General features: G+C 50.9%; 1 protein-coding gene across 1 annotated transcript; it reads right to left on the reverse strand.

Moving 5' to 3' along the window:
- Positions 1–586: 586 nt before the first annotated feature.
- Positions 587–22207, reverse strand: SCD (stearoyl-CoA desaturase). The gene is made up of 6 exons (XM_039481482.1): positions 21759–22207; positions 16927–17200; positions 10112–10242; positions 5896–6101; positions 4150–4382; positions 587–2187 (listed from the first exon to the last, which is right to left on the reverse strand). Exons 1-6 carry the CDS (start codon positions 21783–21785, stop codon positions 1988–1990), a joined length of 1071 nt encoding a protein of 356 aa, XP_039337416.1. The 5' UTR covers positions 21786–22207; the 3' UTR covers positions 587–1987.
- Positions 22208–23209: the final 1002 nt, after the last annotated feature.

The raw sequence follows: 23209 nt of genomic DNA on the forward strand, positions 1-23209 counted from the left end.
AGTCAGAGGGCAGGCTGCTCTGCTGGGCTGCAAAGCTGGACAGTTCTGGTCACAGCAAAGCACAGGAACAAGGCCAGGGACAGCTTCTTGGCTGACAGCAAGAGCTCTGCGACCGCAGGAAGACATCAGCAGTGCTGTGCTCACCTTGGCCTGCATGGGAAGGCTGGAGCCTGTCCTTGAGGATACGCAGCACAGCTGGGGTGGGGGAAGGAGCATCTCAGCATCATTCCTCCACCCCAGCCCAGCCTTTCCCAGCTCTGCCCCAGGATCTAGCAGCCTGGGCACCTCGCTAGCTTTCACCCGGCGATGTCCTGATTTTATAGGGACAGTTCCGATTTTTGGGTCTTTTTCTTATATAGGCTCCTATTACTCCCCAGCCCCTGTCCTGATTTTTCACACTTGCTGTCTGGTCACCCTAGCGCCACAGCACTGTCTGGCAAGTGGCTGATGGGAATGGGGCCTCATCCCACCAAGCCTGTCTGTGGCATCTGCAAGTGCTGTGGGGTGAAACGCACAAGGGTTTTTAACGCTTCCCCCAATGTCTTGAGGCCTCAGACAGTGCAGTCCGCCTGACATTAGCCTTCACTGTCAGTGCTGCCAAGGAGTGAAACAGGCACCTTCCGTGCCCAGGCGCTGTGCAGTGGACCCCCCTCGCCAGAGCGAAGGCCCTGTCTGCAGGGGATGAATTACACATGGCCCAGCAGCCAGCACCCTGCTCTAGCACTGTGTGTCGGGGGGAGTTATGGGAACGGCCACCATCAGCAACGGCTGCACCAGCACTTCCCACCGCAGTGCGTGCAACAGGCAGTCACTGTCCCCCGGGCAGCTCTGATTTGCTTTGGAAGGGGCTGGGAGCTGATCATGCCCCCCCCCCCCAACATGCTTTCCTGCCCCCGGCACAGACACACACTAGGACCTCATTCTCCATAGAAATGGGACCTCATTCCTCTGACACACAAAGCAGCTTAACACAGAGATGGGGCTTTATGTCACTTCCTTCTGGCTTCTCCTGCTGTCATTCTTCCGGAAGAGTCTCTTCCTGGGAAATACTGTCCACAGTTCCAATCCGTCCCATCCCAAGCCAGTGTATTTCAGTGGCATCAAGCCCCTCATTTCCCCAGATGTCCTTGTCTGCAGCTTTCCCACGCAGGCAGCTAGGAGCCCAGCTTGAGTCGTTCCAGGCAATTCTAGCACAGAGGTGCCGCAGGGCGGCAAGAGGAGCCATTGTGACACTCCAGCGAGGTGAGAAGGCAGCTGACGCGCCCCATGCCACCATGTTCTGCAGCTGATGCTACCCCTCCAGAAGACGCTTTCAGGGGTCTCCTCTCCCCATCCCCAGCATCACCTTCCTTCGGCTTACAGGAGCCAAAGGAGGCCCAGCACCAAGGAGACAACATCGTGCTCTCTCGTTGATAGCAAGCAAGGGGACAGGGCTGCTATTCCTTCTGGGAAAGGCCTTTGTTGCTGTTCTCCTAGAGAGACACTCATTCATATACTGAGTCAGCAGCCCTAGGAGGGCAGGAGAACCAGAGGCAGGAAAGGGGGATTTCTAGGGAAAGAGTCCCTGACTTTGGCTCAACTCTTCAGCCAGCTGGTACAGACTCCCCTCCACTCCCACTCTCCAGCCAGTGGCACGATCTGCCCCGGACACGCTTTTGACCAGTTCCCCGCCAAGGAGAGGCACTGGCAAGGAGAGAATGAAGCATGGAGGGTTTAGAGGGAAAGGGAGAGATCTTGCCAGAGAGAGACAAAAGAAGAACAAAAAGAAGAAAGAGAGAAGAGAGGGATGGAGCTGCTGAGCATTAGAGAGACAAAGTTATAGGTCTTAAATACATCATTTAAAATACATTGTGCAGGAGGGGGTTAAAATCACCATCATCTGAAGCAACCTGGTAGCATTATTCAATGGTTAGTAAATAGAACATAAAACCCTGTGCCCAGCTTGCTTGGGGTGAGTGAAGAGGTTGTGGGGGGATGACACAGGCCCTCAGCCACTCTTGTGGCTGCCATCACCAGTCCGAATTTTCCGAGCCAGGATGGTCTCCTTGGAGACCTTCTTGCGGTTGCTGGCGAGCCCCAGGAGGCACATGAGATCGATGAAGGCCGTGGTGAAGTTGTAGTGCCAGCCGAACTCGCTGGTGGAGTAATCGTAGGGGAAGGTGTGGTGGTAATTGTGGAAGCCTTCGCCTGGAATGGAAGAGCAGGGACAAGACACTGTAAATGCACCTGAACCTGGGTTTGAAACCGTCACGCTCTAGAAGCCCCTTCCCCAGGCTCGGGCACCATGTCCCCAGAATGGGCCATCTGTGCCGAATGCAGACTGTGCTCCCCTTGGGGCGGGGACAGCCCCCGATCCTCCTCCCCTTGCAGCCCAGACTTCGCTGGGAGCTGGCCCAGGCCCTGGGCTCTGTGTGCCGAGGCTGTGCCTGCACGAGGGTTTCTAGAAAGTCTCCCAGCGTTGGTCTATCCCTGGCACTGCTCCAACAGTGGAAGCGCCAGCGTGGGGTGAGCCCGAGCACTGCTACCACTGGGCCATCAACCCTGCTCTGAGCAGGGTGCGACAAGGTGGTGGTGGAAGCACTGGCCACGTGCGCACTCCCCCATCGACAGGCTGGTGATGATGCACCGGTGAGAGGCCAAGGCGGGAAGAATGTCAATGGGACCTGCCTGCAAACGGCCAGTCACAAAGGGACAGTGCTCGGAGCCAGGCACGCAGCGCCTGAGTGGGTGGGGAAAGGCAGAGGGGAGTAGGCTGAGCAGCCCGTGGTGGCTGGCTGTCCTGCTGCTCTCCCCTCTTCCAACACTTGGTGTGCAAGTTACACCAGCTCAGACTCCTCAGCCTCAATTGCCCATGTGTAACATTGCCCACCAGCCCTGTCTCCTCTGCACCGAGTCCAACACCGGAGGAGGACCAGGATGGTGCTAAGGGCGTGTGAGGAGGCCAGAGCAGGCTGGAGGGGAGAACAAGTTAATCTCAGCACAGGTCTGGCCAGAACTTGGTTAGCTCTTTACCTGACCCTCTTGAAGCTGTCAAATTGGGTGAGAAAACTCAGGATATTTCTGGCACTTCTGCTTGTGCCTGGGCCTCCCCTTATTAAAGCCCTTAAAATGGCCCCTTTCAGAGAGCCTAGTGAGGCTTCTGGGGGTTCTGATTCCTCCTCCATCTCCCAGAGAGAAGCCGTCTCGCTTTGGCTGAGCTCCTGGCGAGATCTGAAGTGAGTCCTGGCCCTTCTTTGAGGCTCTGCCCATTCATCTTCCATCCCCAGTCTGAGAAGCTCAGATCCAGTCGGGAACTGTGCAGCTCTGACTCTTGCTAGTGAAAGTCTGGGGCCAGATCCCCAGCTCATGTAAATCAGTGCAGTGCTGCCGAAGTCCACAGAGCTACAATACACACGAGCTGAGAATCTGGCCCAGGAAAGCAGTACAAAGCTAATGGTGATTCTGGGCTCATTTTTCCCAGGTCCTCTGAAAATCAGGACTTGGTTGTCTCAATTCTAGCACCCAGAAACCACTGGGCACTTCTGGCTATGTGTGTCCAGATATTTCAGAAGCATCATTTCCGAGAGGTGAAAAAAGAGAGCAGGGGACAACTGTCATCATAAAAAACAGGTGGTGAGACCTTCAGGCAGGGCAAATAAATCTTATTGTGAGATACAGAGGTGCTATATGCAGGACACTGGAGAAGATAACTCCACTGCCCTATGTACCCACTGACTAGAGCATGAGACACTCCAGTGAATGCGCAGGTCTGCAGGTGCGTGGGCAAGATCACCCAGATGGAGTCTACGTGCTTCTGGCTTTCCCGTATGCGAGTGCAGGAACATTGGGGTTCCTAGGGTCAGATCCTGATGTAAATCAGGATAGCTGTATGGACTTCTAAGCAATGCAGATTTACACCAGTGAGGATCTAGTCCATTTTATGTAATTATGCACCTAAAATCTTCCCCGTCCTATAGTTTTATAAATGGATGTTATCCCTCTTCCCTTCCCTCCCAGACTCTCGTGCGCTGTTGCTATGCACTACTGAATAGCTGCTGTGTTCCTCCCCAGACACAGCTGCATTTCAGTGGCGGGCACAGTGATCTCTGCCTGTCTCATTCACAGTCAGTTTGTGAAGTGGTTTGGAATTAAAAGGCGCCACCAACGTACCTAAGGCTCCAAATGTGACCAAGCGGTTCTCCCGGGGGTTGATGTTTCGATCATAGGGCCGGTTGCCAAACATATGTGCAGCGCTGTTCACGAGCCAGGTGGCGTTGAGCACCAGCACATAGCGCAGGATGGCAGGGAGGAAGAAGCTGTTGCGGAGAGATTCCCCCCAGAAGCACCAGGGCACTAGGGTGGGGAACAGGAAGCACATGGCCACCACAGAAAGCTTGTAAAACCTGCCAGGAAACAGATAACGGGGAGAGAGTTAGTGGGCAGGCGCATCCCATGGAGGAGCATTGAAGGGCACGGGCAGTTCAGGTCATCTACAGGGCTGAGTCTCTAGGGTGGGGGAGAGGTGCTAATTTTAACTATACTCATAGACTCATAGACTTTAAGGTCAGAAGAGACCATTATGATCATCTAGTCTGACCTCCTGCACAATGCAGGCCACAGAATCTTACCCATCCCCTTCTACGGTTTTACCTCTGGAGAAAAAGGAAAACAAGGGCAGCGACAAAGTGGGCGCAGGAGAATAAAGGGGATAGGCTGGGCACACAATGAGAGCCACACCCCCACTGGCAGGGGTAAGAAGGACCCAGCAGATGACCTGGGAATGGAGTACAGGTGCTGTGAAGCAGAGCTGCCAGGCTTCCTGGGGCTCCATTTATCATTACTGCTGCCAGGTCACATTTGTACGGGGGGAAGCGTGACAGCTGCCATCTTGGCTGACGCACCTGGGATTAAACCAGGTACCTCCAGATCTCAGGGCATGTGCTGCTGCAGCTCGAGCTCTGGCTCCTTACTTGTGAGCTGCAGCAGACTCCTCTCCTCCGTCTGTCAGGGAACCTGTCACTCACACTGGGGGAGGCCTGGCGCTCAGCTGCCCTGGGAAACCGGGCTGTGTGTGCGCCGCTGGGGAGGGGATAGAAGGAGGGAAACCCAATCCCAGCAAGTGAGAGATTGCTCCGGGGGAGACACCAGATGGTGGAGTCTAAGTGCAGCTGGGGTGTGTGTGTGGCGGGGGAGACAATCTTGTGCCTCTTCCATTTCCATGGGGGTATGGGGATTGGGCAAGAGGCAGGCCCTGAAATACAAGCAGAAGCCTCTCCTCTCACCCCCTACCTAGGAACTATTGTTCCTCACAGGCTGCCTGGGGCTTTACCCCTGCTAAGGCTGCAGCAGCAGTGGGACATGTTCTATACAAGAGGGATTCAGCCGGTGGGCATTGGGCCCTCTGTGCCAGCGACGTTCCCAGCGAGGCTGGAGCCCTGCCTATTCTAACCCCATTTCCTCCTGTCCCACAAACAAAGCAAAACATGTAATATATCCCACTGCTGTGCTGGACGGAACTTGTTCCACATGGATTTCTGCCCAGGTTCCCAAACAATGGCCCCGATACTCCAAACACTTACACCTGAGCCATGCCAAGAGGGTTAGTTTTGCTCTGGAGCAATTATTTTTTGTCAAGGTCCAAATGTCTTGGTCAAGGTCTAGTCAAGGTCCAGACTCCAGAGAAAATAATGATAATAAGTAAATAAAAGATTTTGTGGTCAATTCAAATGCGTCTGGCGGTCCAGATTTGGCCCGCGGTCCGCCTACTGACTACCCCTGCAAGAGATTCCTGTAGCCAGATGCCATGCCTCAGAGCCCCTTTGGTTCCCCAGTGATACATTGGTCACAACACCTGCCCTTCACCTTGTGCCACAATCACCCTATTTTCTTCCCCTACCCCGGCCGCATGCAGCTCACCTCCTCTGGAACATCACCACCTTGTCGGCCTTCAGGTCAGCCAGGTCTAGCTTCTGGCCCTTCTCGATGACGTCAGGGTGTTTGCGCACCAGCAGCCAGCCAACGTGGGAGAAGAAGAATCCCCGCGTGGCGTTATGAGGGTCCGCATCTGTCTCGGAGAACTTGTGGTGGACGCGGTGATCTCGGGCCCACTCATAGATGTCATTCTGGAATGAACATGGCTGGATGATCAGCAAGGGTTAGAGCTAGGGCTATATATACACAACGTAGTCCAGTGTCTAAAGAAGCAAAATGGTACCTAGTGGAATTTACCAAAATCCCTTAACTGGTTTAGGTGCCTAAATCTCATTGACTTTAAGTCCATATTTTTATGGGTTTTATTTGATTTTTTTTTAAATGGCCATTTTTTCAAAACCAGAAATTTTTGCTCAGAACATTTAAGTTTTCCTCAAAAGCTTCTATTGTTTGTTAATTCACCTTTTTTAATCGATCATTTGGGGGATTTGATTAGCCCTGTCTCTGCTGCTTTGCCAATACTGATTCATCAGCTTAGCCCCAGTGTGATTCCCCCCCCCCCCCCGCTCCATTGGATGTTCTCAAAAAATGAAAATTTTCCATTTTGAAATGGGAAAAAATAGTTTTTCAAACATTTTCCAAAAAAAACATTTAAAGAAAGTTCTGTTGACTTTTTTTAAAGCCAAAATATCAGTCCATTTAAAAAACCTGTGGGAACAAACCCAGATTTGAAAACATTGAAATGTTCATGATTTTATGTAAACAGTTTATTTTGACCTGCTGTAATAAAACCAGTTCACATTTACATTATCCCTCTTACACAGAGATCTTACAGCACTTTTGAAAAGCTGGGTAAATATCATTCGGTGACGGTCAACAGCTGGGAAACTGAAGCACTATGCAGGCACATTTGTAGCACTGTGATAGGATGTATAAACCCCACACTGGTTATGGTTAACCACGGGTTAACAGGAGCCTGAGCCCCATTAGGCCTGTGGGTGGCACTTGGAGGCATATTGCACAATGGTCATCAAACTCACTTGGGAAGGAACTGAGTCTTCCTAAAGGAGGGGGCATAGGGCAGTAAGAAAAGAAGACCCGGGGGAGGCACAGGAGACAGGTAGCTGGGAACTTCCTGGACTAAATGCAGAAGGAAGCCTGGAGCCAGAACTGGAAGGTCCAGAGCCAGGAGGAAGCCTGGGACCAGAGGTGGGTCACCCTGAGCCAGGAGGAAGCTGGAGGCGGGGAAGCCGACAAGGTGTTTGGACACGTCTGAGGAGCTGCAGGGAAGGACTCTGCAGCACTCAGACATCTCTGGGAGACACCGGCCTCGAGCGAGCTGCGGTGGCTGACCCTGCCACGAGAGCAGGACCCAGACCTCAGAGGAGAAATCCAGGGAGATGTGGCTCATTACAAAGAGCCCAGGAAGGGGCTGGCGAGAAGGCTGAGGAAGACTAATGGGAGGCAGGGGTTCTGGGAGGCTGCAGCAAGGTGTATGACAGAACAGACCCTGGCGGCTCATCCTCAGGTCCCTGGACTGGGACCCGTGAAGAGGGCGGGCCTGGGTTTTCCACCCCAGCCACTGGGAAGGTGGCGTGAAGCCGTGATGTGAGGTGATAAGGACTAATCAGAGCCTGGAGAAAGGCTGTAAGAGCTGCTTGTCCCAGCGGCTGGAAACCTCACAGAGACTTTGAAACTATTGGTTGGAATTTCTTACCCCAGAAGGAGAGAGGCTTAAAGTGACCTGGCCAGAGGGCTGAATGCCACGAAGAGGCCAGCCACCACAGGGCTGGGGCACCCATCAGCTGGGAGCGCTAAACAGGAAAATGCTGCCATGCCCAGCCTCGAGGGGGGCACTGGTGGTGAGTCAACTCCTCTATGGGCACCTGTCACTTAAGTATCAGAGCTCCTCCTTCATCTCATAGGCATGGGGGATTTCTCTTCATCGCCCTTCGGGGTAGAAAAGCATCACTCTCAGCCCCATTTTACAGGTGGGAAGGGTGAGGCCCGGAGTGACTAAGGACCAGATTTGTAATGGTATTTAGGGTCTGCAAAACCTAAGTCATTTAGAAGCCTACATAACTTTTGAAATAAGGTTTAAGCTCCTAAATCAGTTAGGCATCGCAACTCCTACGTACCTTTAAAAATCTGAGCCAAAAACTGAATCCAGACTTCCTGCATCCCTGTCTAGCACCTTAACCACAAGACCATCCTTCTTGCATTGAGAATGTGATTTACCTGTGGGTCACCCAACATATTAGTGATAGAGCTGGATACGAGTGCCAGGCCTCGATTCCCAGTTCCAACCACTGGGCCCCTAGAGCCCCGTCCTGCACCGTGCCAAGTATCCTCAGCTCCCCCAGAAGTCAGCTGGAGTTCGGGGCAGTCAGCACCTGGCGAGAACAGGCTCTTGTAGTGGTGGCAGAGCCTGGCTCCCTTTACAAGCAGCAGTGGAACATGTACCGTGCCAGTGCTGGAAATGCACCTTGGGAGGGGCAGGGCACAGCTGGGGTACGTTCTCCTGTTTCCACCTCTAACCCCAAACTCAGTAGTGGTGGGTGAACCTCGGACTGTTCTTGTCTGAATATGAGTCAACAGTTTGCCCTTGTTGCCAAGAAGGCTAATGGCATTTTGGGCTGTATAAGTAGGGGCACTGCCAGCAGATCGAGGGACGTGATCATTCCTCTCTATTCGACATTGGTGAGGCCTCATCTGGAGTACTGTGTCCAGTTTTGGGCCCCACACTACAAGAAGGATGTGGAAAAATTGGAAAGAGTCCAGCAGAGGGCAACAAAAATGATTAGGGGGCTGGAGCACATGACTTATGAGGAGAGGCTGAGGGAACTGGGATTGTTTAGTCTGCAGAAGAGAAGAATGAGGGGGGATTTGATAGCTGTTTTCAACTACCTGAAAGGGGGTTCCAAAGAGGATGGATCTAGACTGTTCTCAGTGGTACCAGATGACAGAACAAGGAGTAACGGTCTCAAGTTGCAGTGGGGGAGGTTTAAGTTGGATATTAGGAAAAACTATTTCACTAGGAGCGTGGTGGAGCACTGGAATGGGTTACCTAGGGAGGTGGTGGAATCTCCTTCCTTAGACTTTTTTAGCTCAGGCTTGACAAAGCCCTGGCTGGGATGATTTAGTTGGGTTTGGTCCTGCTTTGAGCAGGGGGTTGGACTAGATGACCTCCTGAGGTCCCTTCCAACCCTGATATTCTGTGATTCTATGATTTAAGCACCCATCACCCTGATTGCCTCTGACGGCTGCTAGCTGGCACGTTTACCATCAGAGCAAAGGAAGCTCCTAAAGAGCTTCACTCGTGATCCCACTGTGTTTGCTAGCAGCTCCAGGCAGTTACGGGCAGGGCCAAGGAGGAGCTAATCCATTTGCCAGAGAGAGAAAAGGTTCTGGAGAGTCAGAGACACAGCAATTCTGCCTGCAAGGAACTGCCAGATCTGAGTAGACCCAAGTCTAATATCCTGTCTCTAACAGTGGCCAGCACCAGCTGCTTCAGAAGGCGTAAGAACCCCACAGAAGCAGATGTGGGATGATCTGCCCTCCATTAGGGCAGATGTGGTCTCTAACAGTTATTGCCTGGCTTATGCCCTTAGTGGGAGGTCTGGCAGATTTGTTGTCATTAATTATGATGGTAATTCTGGATATTCTTGTTATCTGTATAAATGTCCAATCTGTTTTCGAATCTTGGTAAGTTCTCTGCCTCAATGACTTCCTGTGGTAGTGAGTTCCACAGCCTAATTACATGCTGGGCGAAAGTATTTCCTTTTAGCAACTTTCTAAGCAAGAGGAAAGTTAGGCCCATATGTCAGCCCTTTCTAATTCTACCAAGTCCTTCATGGGAATCAGACACAACTGTCAAGAGGAGAAGAGCCCCTAGAGGGAGAGCGAAATCCTCCTGGTTTGGGGTGATTTCCTATTGGTGTATTTTCTTAGCCATTCTCCCACTCCCAATACCCCTCACTCATCCCAGCAGCAGTGCTACTCAATGAGTCTCCCCCTCATGTGAAAGGTGAAGATCTCTGATTTTAGTCATAACTTTGGAGATACAGCTGTCAGAGGGGAATGGTACAGAAGAAGAGACTGTGACTTCAACCTGCTTCCCTGTTGTATGTGTGGATACAGTTTAGGACTCATTGCTTCCCTATGGACAGGCAAGCTGACAACCAGTGAGAGGGGTCCCTACCTGAAAAGCCATGGAGTTGGCAATGGCCAGAAAGATCCTGAGGGGCAAGCCAGCTTTGTAGGACCGATGGCTCCAGAGACGATGCGCTCCAGCTGTGACCCCCAGAGCACTCAGCAGGAAACACAGGAACCCTGGACATAAGAAAAGGGTGGGGGGAAGGCAATGAGTCAGATAAGTTAGAGCACGTTGTCCAGCTGGAAATTTTCCATTGAATCATAGAATATCAGGGTTGGAAGGGACCTCAGGAGGTCACCTAGTCCAACCCCCAACACAAGAGCAGAACTTGATCCAACACAAGAGCAGAACTTTCTTCTGAAGATGCACAGGCAAAAGAGACACTTGTGCTTTGATACCATGATGATGGACACTCAGTGAATAAAACTGCTGCTTCCAGTACAGCCCTGTGGCAACAACTCTAACAGATCTCGCTCTTCGGGCATTTCCCCTGATAATCTGGATAAATTCTCCTCTTCCTAGTTCATTTAATCATATTTCCCCTAGTTAGACTTCTTTGGCATTTACACCTTTCTGTGGTAGATGGCTTATGCCCGGATAGCTATCCTGCATAGTTACCGAGGGGCCCCGCTATAGGTTTAAGCCCTTAAGATTTCCCTATAGATATGCTTATTTCCCGCCCCCCAGACACACTACAATGTTAGACATCACACTGACTGGCAGGTGTTTTTAGATGTTACAGAAAGTGAACTACTCACAGGGTCATCTTCTCTCCCCCACCCTTTTGAATACCCAAGCAGGAGCGAGCTGGGGAAAGTGGCTGTCCGATCAGATCCTAGACCGTACCTTCAGCTCCATCATCGACTGGAGACTGCTCAGCTTCCCCCTTCCTACCCATCTCCTCTCCCTACTCCTCAGTTCTCCTCTCTGCTCAGCTTCTAGATTCATTGCCAAGTCGTACGCAGGCCACAGGTGGTGGATTGGGAGAGTGTCAAGTTGGCTTTTTTTGTTTGCTCCCCTGTGGTGCTGTCATGAGTCAGTCAGGTGGAGTTCCATCCCTTAAGGCAGAGGTTCTCAGACTTTTGTACTGGTGACCCCTTTCACACAGAAAGCCTCTGAGTGCGACCCCCCTTATATATTAAAAACACTTTTGTATCTATTTAACACCATTATAAATGCTGGAGGCAAAGCGGGGCTTGGGATGGAGGCTGACAGCTCGCGACCCCCCATGTAATAACCTCGCAACCCCCTGAGGGGTCCCGACCCCCAGTTTGAGAATCCCTGCCTTAAAGGGAGAGACCTGTTTGGATAAAAAGCATGTGCTCTTCTGTCTTCCAGACCCATGCCACCCTGTCCCCATGTGCATAGGTCTATCCCCATACAATGGATTATAGCTACTGGTCCTAGAGCTAAGACCCTGTGGCACCCCAAAGGGTCGAATATCAGAGGAGAACTGGGAGCCTGGATATGCACCTGAAAAGCAAAATGTGATCAGAAGGAAGGGCCAAAAGCTCAGTCACAAGGACTGAAGAAATCATAACATTCTCCCCTCCCTCCCTGTAATCTCAGGCGACTGCGAATGGGGGATGCACCCACAGTGCCTACCAGTCGATCTTTGTACAGTGCAAAATCCACCTCCTAATATCCCCTGGGAAAACACCTTCCACGTTTCAACTGCACTGATTTCAGCCTGTGTATATAAGCAGGAATCACAGGTAAACTTGGCAGTACCTCTGGTGCCCACTTAATGGCCTTTAACCCACCCCACCTAGAATCCTAGCAATGTGGATTCTGGCAGTGGCTGCTGGGAGAAAGAAGGACAAGTGAGAGTTATCCTCTGGGTATCTATTTTTAAATACAAAGCCTTTGGTTGTTGTTTGTCACCATAGTTTCCAGGAGTGCCCATTTGTTTTTCACACAGCTCCTTAGTTCAAACGGATCCGTGCTTACTCTCCAGTAATCACCTGCCACTTCCTCCTCTTCAAAGCTCCCGGATTGGGCTTTCTTTCCACCCTCAGGGCCACACCTCTCCTCAGGCCCTCATGTCCAGCCTCAGCTACTGCACCATCCTCCTCTGGCATCTCAAGCACATACTTGCCCTCCCCACACACACTGTACAAGGTGCAACTGCTAGAGTCATCTTCCATGTCTGCTGATCAGATTCCATCATTCCTCTCTTCAAATCCACCGCTGGTTCCCCAGCTGCTATTATATCAAACAAGCTTCTGGCCCCCCCTCTTCCCCCCAGTGCTCTCCATAACTCTGCCTATCCCTACATATCCTCCCTTGTCAAACTTCCTCTCCCCCCAGAGGCTCTGAAATCTGCCAGGGGCACAGGGGTCACCGGGTGAGCAACTGATTCCCAGGGCAGGCAAAAGTGATGTGAGGAGGATGGAGGTTGGGCAGAGAAGGGGGCAAGGAACAGAAAGGTGGAGAACAAATCACTCGACTCTGCACCACAGAAGTCAGTGAGAGCTTTTCCATTGACATCAACAGGAGAAGAGGACACAAGGGGAGGAGCAATGTTGATAGAGATGGCCCTGGGCTATAGAGTTCTGAGCTGGCCTGCCCCACAGCTCTGCAGGAGCAGGAGTGGGCTTGGGCCTGGGGCTTTGGGTCGGGCCTAGCTTTGGTTTAATGACAGGAGAGCATCAAAAGGTTTGGAGTGTGGTTTTGCTTCAGAAAAAACACCCAAATGTCTCAGCACCTCTCAGGTCTGCAAAGCTGGGTCAGGAGCCCTTGAGGGAATGAGTCCCCTATTTCTGCAGGAAAGGCAACTCTCGGTATTTCCACATGGCTGATCCTGCTGGAACCAGGGAGATGCAGGAAAAGGAAAAAGAGTGGGAAAGTTCAATCAGTCACATACAGCTCCGCAGGTCTGGGAGAGGATTTCCGCTAGAACCTCAGTGACAAGCACATGAAGGAGCAAGAGGAAAGGGCTGGGGAGAGTGAGGCTTCTCAGTGACGGGGAATTTGCCAGAACCCATGGCGCTCCCTAGACATAAGATGCTGTGGAAACATGTTACAAACCTTAGCTCATGAAACCTCTGTGTGACTTTATACCTATTGTACAGACAGGCTGAGGCACAGGAAGGCAAATTGACTTACCCAAGGTCACACCGCTTGTCCATGGCAGAGCTGTGACTAGAACCCAGGAGGCCAACTCATGCTCTAACCACTAGGCAATATGCTTTCTACAAGTAGTTGAAGGGTGCAGCAGGGCAACATACAGGGGACAGATCCAGAGCATCCCTAGCTGGGTCCCTGGAGAATTAAACTGGAGAATCTTTAGTCAACTTTAATGGCATTAAAAAGAAAACTGTGGGTTAGGGAACTAGATGCTCTATTTATAGCCCTGAGTTCGGGCCTAGAGACACTGCATGGGGCCACTGCTGTCAGTCTTGGTCATGTTGTTTCTTGGCTAAGGTACTGGAAAGGCAACCAGAGTGACAGAGGGGTTCAGGAACCTCAGCTATCCCTTTGCTAGACAAATGCCAGGCCGTGATTGGCTTATAGCACCTCCTAAGGGAGAGCTAACTGATAAGGGAGTGGTGGACAAATACAGGGAGGCACACAAGGGAGGAAAGGGAGACAGGGCACTGAAGGAATTTTGGCAGAACAAGAGAGTAGGTTTTATTGCAGCAGGGAGTGGGTTAGAGACCATCTTTTTGTTCTTACTGGTCACCCAATACTCATTGGCCGCTTTGAAAGTGTTGGCCTTCCCCTCTCTGCGAGCCAGATTCAGATTTCAGTTATACCAGGGGACCATGAAAAACCATTGGAATAACTCATCTAGGGACATGGTGAATTTCCCATCACCTGAAGTCTTCAGCTCAAGACTGGATGCCTCAAAGATATACTACAGATCAAACAGAATCTGAGGGAGGATTTCTGGCCTGTGTTATGCAGATGATCCAAATGGCTTGAAAAATCTATGAATCTAGAGCAGGGGTAGGCAACCTATGGCATGTGTGACAAAGACGGCACGCAAGCTGATTTTCAGCAGCACTCACACTGCCCGGGTCCTGGCCACAGGTCTGGGGGGGCTCTGCATTCTAATTTAATCTTAAATGAAGCTTCTTAAACATTTTAAAAACCTTATTTACTTTACAACCAACAATAGTTTAGTTATAGATTATAGACTTATAGAAAGAGACCTTCTAAAAACATTAAAATGTATTACTGGCACGTGAAACCTTAAATTAGAGTGAATAGATGAAGACTCGGCACACCACTTCTGAAAGGTTGCCAACCCCTGATCTAGAAACTCCATTGACTTCAATGGCATTGAGATGGAAAGTTCTGTTCCTCCACTCTTTGCACAACTTAAGGATGAAATATTCCCCTAGCTCTGGGGCTGTGGTGCTTGAAGATGAAGGGAAGTCTGACTCCTCTATGGAACAGGCTCCCAGGAGCAGCAATAAGGGTACCGCGTATGCACCATTTCCAAAGGCCAGTGTTTAGAAGGAGTAATTGTGGATAGAATTGGATGACAGCTCTGTCCAGAAATATCTTGCCTCCTCCCTGAGCTGGAGGAGAGGCAAGTGGCACATTTATTAAATCTGCAGAGGATACTAAATTAGGAGATGTTGCCAACAGCTTTGAGGAAAGAGTAATAAGGGAGCATCTGTAGAGAGGTTAGATAATATGGGCCAGATCCTCGGGTGGAGTAGAGCTGATTTGTACTGCGCCGCCAGGGTTCTTTGGCTGCCAGCTCTGCCTAACTGGCCCAGGGAGGCGTCACCATAGTGCAAGGACGATCCCACAGCACCGCAGAACAAATGTCCCACATGTTCCCCACTGCTGGCACTGCAGGAAATGGGCATTGTTAAAACACCCCTGCACCATGCTGATTCATGTATAGCCCCTTTATGGCCATTACAGGCCAGTGTAAATCAAAGCAACCCCCAGGCTGCTCCACCACAGCACAAGGAGGACAGCATGCACAGAATGGCCCCCAGCGCAGGGCCGTGAGGGTATACCACCCTCCCCGACTTCCCCTCCGTGCGATTTGGCCACAACAGAGGGCCACAGTCAGGACATAAAAGAGTCCAGAGTCAAATTCAGGTAGTGCCTCTGGGGGAAGAGAATCCCTGGCTGGACAGTAATGATAGGGGAGATGCATAGAAAGCAGCAATGCTGAGAGACCAAAGGGATCTCACAGACACTGCAGTGGAGGGACATTGCCCGACTAGCAATACTATGTAGTTCTGGGGAACTCTGGTCCAGAAAGAGATTGTGTGATATAACACGGGCAGGAACTGAGAAGGGCAAACATCAGCAAAGGGCTGGAGAGCTTGAAAAGCAATGAGAACTTAGTATGTAGAACCTGGCAAGATGGAAATTAAAGGGGATAGAACCAGAAAGTCTATAGGACTCCGAGGGATGTGAACATCAAGCTGACAGAGGAGTGGTTTAGGATGGTATAACTATGAGTAATTCCTTACAAAAATATAATAGGCTATTGGTCCCAGACTCCGCAGCTTACAGTAGTGGTAGAGCATAGACTGGAGCTACGACTGTAGTATATATTCTGAATAAGGGATGCTCATCTGTCCCAGGTGGTAGGGCACTGCTAAACTGAAATTAAAATCCAGAAAGATCAACCTGAAACCGAAAACAGCAAAGAAAAGCAACAGTACAGAACTGAGAACACAAGTGTGCTGTGAGGAACAGATCTAAGGCACTGCCAGAGACAGAGGAAGGTGAGACACAGACTTGGGGGCACTGGAGCAAAATGGGATGAGAACAGAGGGGGCAGATGTGCTTAGGGATGCATCAGAAATGCTGTTAGGTGGGGAAGGATAAGAAGGACAGACATCATTTAACTCCCACACGGATCCCAGCTCATCCCATTTCTGGACCACATGGTCGTCCCATTTCCCTGGAAGAAACCCACCAAACCAACCCCCTTCCTCCTCACTCACCCTAACTTAGTTCTGAGGGTATCTGGCTGTCGTGCTGAATGCCGAGGTGCAGGCCCATCTCTCCATTGGAGCAGGTCTGTGAGGCTCCCAGAACTCTGCATGCAAGGCTGGAGCTGGGGCTTTCAGAACAGATAATGCTGCACCAGAGAGCAGCGGGGCCCAAAGAGCAAGGCTTTCTGCTGCACAAAACAGTGTCAAGGGCCGTGAAAGCTTTCCCCAAGGACACGCTGATGCTGCATATTCCCCCCAGCGAGGTCAGCCCCTGGGACAGCATGCGCAGTTCCCAGATTATCAGGGATGCAGGGGAAGACGCTGTCCTTGGAGCATGTCAGTTTCACAGGGTAAAAGCCCAACAGGATTCTTTTGTAAAGGGACCATTGTGTGCATGGCAGCATTCTGAGAGATGCTGGCTTCACACTGGTGCCTTCGCCACTGCCTTTTGGCAGACTGTGAACCATGCCTGTGGCACCCCACCAGCCACTGCCTGCTACAGTCACAGGAGCAGAAAGTCAAACCAGCAGGTCTTAGAAATCCAAGGGGTAACAATTAAGCCTCCTGCCTGCTTCAGGCCCTAGTCATCTCTCATCCATTGCAGCCTTGACTGGAACTAGTTGCATGTGAAACAACCTAACGAAGTTGTACAAGGTTGCCTTAGAGTCTAACTTAATGTTTCAATTTTTATCTGTGTGATTGGGGAAGTGATACAAGAATTAGCTCCAGCTTTAACTCATTCCTGTGCCTTCACTCACATGAGACACCTCGCTCTGCAAGCCTGGCCTCTTGTGCTCCTGGAAGACCCCGTGACAGTTTCTGCAACCTCTATTCTTTATTACCCTCAGGCACTGGCCTCATTCCCTTTTGGGTGATTGTATTCTTCCACCCCCTGCAGTTTCACACTCAGACAGGGAAGATGGGAGAGTCCCCTCCACTTACCCCATGCCAAGGTGACAGGCTTTGCTGCAGGTATCAGCCACAACCCGTACAAGCCCCCTAAATGCAGCAGGCTCATGAGGACGATGTTCCTCCAGACGTATCTCTTGGCAGGCTTGGGGCCCTCCTTCTCACAGTAGCTCTCATCAAAGATATCGTCCGTCATGCCCCGATCTCCTCCCAAGTCCTCTTGGTTGGACAGGGCCTTCTCCATGCCTGCTCCCCCATTCCTCGTCGCCCTGGCGGTGACAGTGTGGGAGGGGAGATCCTTGGAGAGCTGGCATTGGGAGGGGACATTAAAAACAAACAACATTGTGTTGGTTACAATCTGGTCCCCACCACAAGGATCAAGAGGGGCTGGCTCTGGGCTGCTGATCCACCATCACACCCATCTCCTAGGACAGAGGGGCATTAGGAGCCAGGACTGGCTGTCTCTCCATCACAGCCCCCCTCTCTCCCCCCACCCCCGCTATCCCCCACATCATATCCTGAGGCGTAGGGAGGGAGAAGGTTACTAAAGAAGCCTCTGAGTGGTAGCAGGACTTGGTCTGGGGTTCTCCAGCCAGGCCCAGTAGCACCCAGCCAATGGCATGTTGTTTTCTTGTGTGCAATCCACCCCTCACCCCGGGGTCAGTGTGAGGCCTAGACACCACTTCATCCCTAGGCACCACTCAGGATCTGTGGTGCCCTATACAGGGGTGGATCTCAGCCCTGGGGCTTTGGGGGGCATGGAGAGTGGGAGCGAAGGTGTTTAAAGACACCCCCCACCACCACCAGAGATCCCCTTAAGGGCACAGGGAATCACTCTCATTTAGCTTTGTCAATGGGTGTTTTACATTGATCACTCAAGGGTCCCTAAGAGCTTGGGCTGGGCTTGTTTCTTTCAGCCACCAATAAATTACATTGTGCAAACCAGCAACAGGGGGAATGAGATTCACACTTTGTTCCCAGGGCTTCTCCTAATACCAATCCTTTCCCTTCCACAGCCCCTTCCATGGAGGATCTCAGGGCAGTTCAGATATTACTGGGTTAAGCCTCACAACCCATTTGTGGTGCCTTTTCACCTCTCGCTGCCTTACTTTCCTTCTCTGTCCAGTGGGGAGAGCAATACTGGCTGACCTGTGCCAAGTGCTTTGAGATCTCTGGGTGAGGAGTGATAGGGATAAGGATAGTGTTGCATGCTCCTAGCTAAAACCTTGGAGTTGGCACCTCATGGTTACCGGTCAGTATCATTATCTCCCACACTCAGAGATGGGGAAGTCAAGGCACAGAGAGAAGTAACTTGCCTGAAGTCACCCAGTGAGTCAGTGGCACAGTTAAGAATAGACCTTAGAAGTCTTGGCTCCCAGTTCCCCTGATGCAAGCATGACACAACATTCATTCTTCACATGCCCTACCCCTCTGTATTAGCAGGAGTGCCAGATCACACGTGCATGATGAAAGGATCACGCATGAGTGACCTCACTAGGCAGGATCCTTTCATTAAATCTGGAGTAACTGATCCTCCTCTCAGCCAGGTGTGGTAGCTTCATGGCTGCACACTGGGGTGCCCATCTCAGGTCTGAAGCTGGGCATGATGGGCTTGATTTTCAGAGGGGCCGAGCACTTGTTGGAGTGTCTGACCCCTGAGAATCAGCCCAAATGGGCCTCGGCTGTCCTATGCCTTGCTCAGCCATTTCCACTTGTACAAACTGTGTGTACAGACACTACCCAATTGGAATGGCAGCCTAGATCAAAACACCAGCCTAGGCAAATCCATGCTGCCAGACAGTTTTGTTGCTGGAGAGTTGTCTTCTTTGCATTCCAGCTTGGGGACCCTGTCTCCCAACAACTCTTTTCTAGTCAATGTCACTTTGATAAGGTCCCTCACCAAAGGCTTTTAAGCAAAGTAAACTGCCATGGGATAACAGGGAAGGTCCTTTCATGGACTGGTAACTGGTTAAAAGACAGTGAACAAAGGGTAGGAATAAATGGTCATTTTTCAGAATGGAGAGAGGTAAATAGTGATGTCCCCCAGGGGTTAGTACTGGGCCCAGTCCTATTCAACATATGATCTGGAAAAAGGGGTAAACAGTGAGGTGGCAAAATTTGCAGATGGTACAAAACTACTCAAGATAGTTAAGTCCCAGGCAGATTGGGAAGAGCTACAAAGAATCTCACAACTGGGTGACTGGGCAACAAAATGGCAGATGAAATTCAGTGTTGATAAATGCAAAGTAATGCACATTGGAAAACATTATCCCAACTATACATATAAAATGATGGGGTCCAAGTTAGCTGTTGCCACTCAAGAAAGAGATCGTGGAGTACTTCTAGCTAGTTCTCTGAAAACATCCACTCAATGTGCAGCGGCAGTCAAAAAAGCAAACAGACTGTTGGGAATCATTAAGAAAGGATAGATAATAAGACAGAAAATATCATGTTGCCTCTATATAAATCCATGGTATGCCCACATCTTGAATATTGCGTGCAGATGTGATCACCTCATCTCAAAAAAGATATATTGGAATTGGAAATGGTTCAGAAAAGGGCAACAAAAATGATTAGGGGTATAGAACGGCTTCCATACGAGCAGAGATTAATAAGACTGGGACTTTTCAGCTTGGAAAAGAGATGAGTAAGAGGGGGGATATGACTGAGGTCTATAAAATTGTGACTGGTGTGGAGAAAGTAAATAAGGAAGTGTTATTTACTCCTCATAACACAAGAACTAAAGGTCATCAAATGAAATTAATAGGCAACAGGTTTAAAACAAACAAAAGGAAGTATTTCTTCACACAACTCACAGTCAACCTGTGGAACTCTTTGCCAGAGGATGTTGTGAAGGCCAAGACTATAACAGGGTTCAAAAAAGAACTAGATAAATTCATGGAGGATAGGTCCATCAATGGCTATTAGCCAGGATGGGCAGGGATGGTGACCCTTGCCTGTGCTTGTCAGAAGCTGGGAATGGGTGACACGGGATGGATCACTGGATGATTACCTGCTCTGTTCATTCCCTCTGGGGCACCTGGCATTGGACACTGTCGGAAGACAGGATGTTGGGCTAGATGGGGATCTTTTGTCTGACCCAGTATGGCTGTTCTTATGTTCATAGCAATGATACATCCAGAGGTTTTGGGGACAGACCTAAAGTGCCTGTGAAATGTGTTATAATCCAAATATTAGGCACGTTAGGGTTCTCCCCAGCCCAAATGTCAGATATACCCATATGACTTCCTACCAGGAGGTTGTATATACTTCCCTGGCTGCATAATAATTGGCCAAGAGGGCTCAGGGCTTGTCTATATAGGGGAAATTACCAGCATAGCTATGCCTGTATAATTACACCCCACATTGATGCTCTTATCCCAGATTGACCCCACGGGGAACTTTACTGACATGGATATAATTATAGCAGCACAGTTATGCTGGTCATCTTCCTTGCATAGGCCTTCGAGAGGCCATGTGGCCCACAGACAGCTCTGAAATCCAGCTGAGAGACATGACAGGGGGACTCATTTGGCTGGAGACCAATGGGGTGGGGAGGAGAGAGAGGGGAGTTATCTTCTGGCCTAAGGGCTATGCTGGCTCCTCTTGCCTCTGCCCTGAGAGAAGGATGGGGATTGAACAGGGCTGCTTTGGGGTCCAGAGGTGGGGGAGTGGCCAGATCATTTACATGAGTGCCCCTCATTCATGAACGACTCTGCAGCTCCCACCTGCAGAACAGATGTTCCCCCCCCCACACGCACACTCTCTGCCAACATTAAGCACCCAGTAGGTGAACCTGGTATACAGCCAGCACAGACAGCCTACTAAAGTTTATGTGCCCCGTAGAGCTGGACTCAGGACCAGACCTCAGTAATACAATCTCAGGCCAGTATACGGCAGCACCCCACAAGCAACATAGTGCAGGGTCATTCACAACCTTGAGAAAAAGAGAGAAGGCAGCAGATGTGTCAGTTAAGTCTAGTCCCTCAATAAATATTAAAAAAGGAAAGGAAAACATCAGTCCTGGCATGCATTTCTGCTGGAGGCTCTCCGCATCCCGGCACCTCGTGTAGTCCTTTACACTCCTGGAAAGGGGCGGGAACGCCCTGCCATTCTGAGCTGGGAGCATTTCCCTCCCACTTTGCACAGACGGGCTGTGGATAGGAGGCGTTAGATGGGGGGAATCAGCTAAATCCGTCTAGAACGGAAACTGCCCGGAGATCATTCATTTTTAAAAGGCTAATTTCCGCCCACCTCAGGTTATTATTAAGAGCTGAGGACGACTGAACACTGGATATTTGCAACCTCTCATTTACTCTTGCCTTGTTCACAGCATAATCAATTTCACTTTGGTTTCTAGTCAATTTCACCTTGAGTGTCCTAGGCTAGCACAGTGCTGCAATGTTTGAGTTATAAACACAGCAGGAGAACGTCGGTTTAAAAACTGGAAAAGATTTCCGTTGGGAGTTTTAATAAAAACCATCGGCCATCTGCCCAAGAGACTCGCATGGAACCGTTTCTATGGCGCTGAAGGCTTTGCTCAAAAAAAATTCCCCGCAAAACCAGCAGTTGATGATTCACTCCTCTCTCCACACACCCCCTTCCTCAAGGAGATTTCAGCGGCGTACTTAACTAGTTAAGATCTTGCTCCCCCTCTGTGGGCTCAGTCTGCCTCAGGTTAGCAGCAAATTGCGTTTGTTAACGCTTTGAGGGTAACACAAAAGCAACGAGATTTTAACCCCGCCCCCCAGAATTTCCCAGTTCTAGTTAAACTAAACCCCCTGTGAAGCTGGTGGCATCAGGGATCTATTCAGCAGAGCTCACGTAGCAGGTCTCTAGAAGTTACTACCCAGGGCTCTGCTTACCTCCTCTTGCAGCATGCTGGCAGGCATCTGGGGACTGCGCGTGTGTGCGCAGAGCTGTATGTACAGCTACTGCCGGCGGCTTCCTCTGCGGAGATCCGCTGTGACTCCCGAGGGAGGGAGAGCTGCGTGCTGCCGCCTGCAGATCCGCTCTGCGCTTCAGTGAAGACACCGTCTGTGGTGGTGCCCGTGGTAACGTGATCCTGGGAGATGGATCGTGCTTTGTCGCGGGGAGCCCTCGCAGCACTTCAGCGGCGTCCCCTCTCCTTGGCTTAGCAGGCGGCAGCTGCCAGGGCTGAGGCAGTGAAGCTTTCCGGTGTCCTGCGCTTGCTGCTGTTGTTATTTTCTTCCTGGGACTGGCAGCCCAATGCCAGGTAAGAAGGATGCTGATGAAGAGGACGAGGATGGGAGAATCGCTAATGATGCCTTTAGACTTGCCGAGGGGATCCTATTGGTTGGCGGAAATTTGGTGCCACCTAAGGCTGCCCTCGCCATTGGCTGTCAGCAATCTGCTGTTCGCGTTGCTGTTGGACTGTAGCGCTCTGTCCTAGGCCGAGCTGCGCTGCCATCTCAGCCATGCGCCCCGCACAGGCTGGGAGCCGGGGCCCTCCCCCAGTGGAAGAGAAACGCGCAGCTGCCAGCCTCAGCCGAGCGAGAAGGCGATGACCTAGAGTTACCTTGCCCTGGAAAGTGGGTCAGGAGGTCTCGCCTGCGCTGGGTCCTAGGACTGAACCCTCTGCATTCCTCTGCTTGTGGCTGGTGGGGAGGGGGTTTCTGGGGGGGGCGGCGAGTGGCTCATACGAGGGGGCTTCCCTGGGGGGCTTCCCAGGAAACAGCTGCCAATGAAATGCCATGAGTTGCCTGGGGCATAGGCAGCAGGTTTGTATAATTTTTGGTGGGGCCCAAAATGGTGGTCCCCCCCCTCACCCTGTAAGTTGATATAAAATGAAGCTACAATGCATCAGCACCACAAGATTACAAGGGTCAATTAAAAGTGGAAAGTCAAAAGCAGCACTTGCCTGCTTCAATATACGGTATTAAATTTTGTTGCACCTGTTGTGACAAAGTGGGAATGTTCTTAATGTTTTCTCTGAATACTGTGTGGGTGCCTCAGTTTCCCCTGCAAAGTGCCAACTGACGGTGTTGGGGACAAAGAGATCAGGTGGCCTCCTTGTCCGGAAGAGACACAAAGGCCAGATGAGGGAGTGTCAGTTTGGAGCTGGCTGGGGAAATCGGGAGAGGCCCAGAACTTGGTTCTGGGCTCCCCGCCCCCCAAGATGGACCTGACTGAGGGGTCCTGTTTTCTGTACCTACAAGCTCTGTTTTAGACTGTAGACTGATTAGATCCCTGTCATCTAATAAACCTTCTGTTTTACTGTCTGGCTGAGAGTCACATCTGACTGCGGAGTTGGGGTGCAGGGACCTCTGGTTGCCCCAGGACCTGCCTGGGCACA

This window comes from Mauremys reevesii, linkage group 7 (genome assembly GCF_016161935.1).
Source record: "Mauremys reevesii isolate NIE-2019 linkage group 7, ASM1616193v1, whole genome shotgun sequence".
Taxonomy (NCBI): domain Eukaryota; kingdom Metazoa; phylum Chordata; order Testudines; family Geoemydidae; genus Mauremys; species Mauremys reevesii.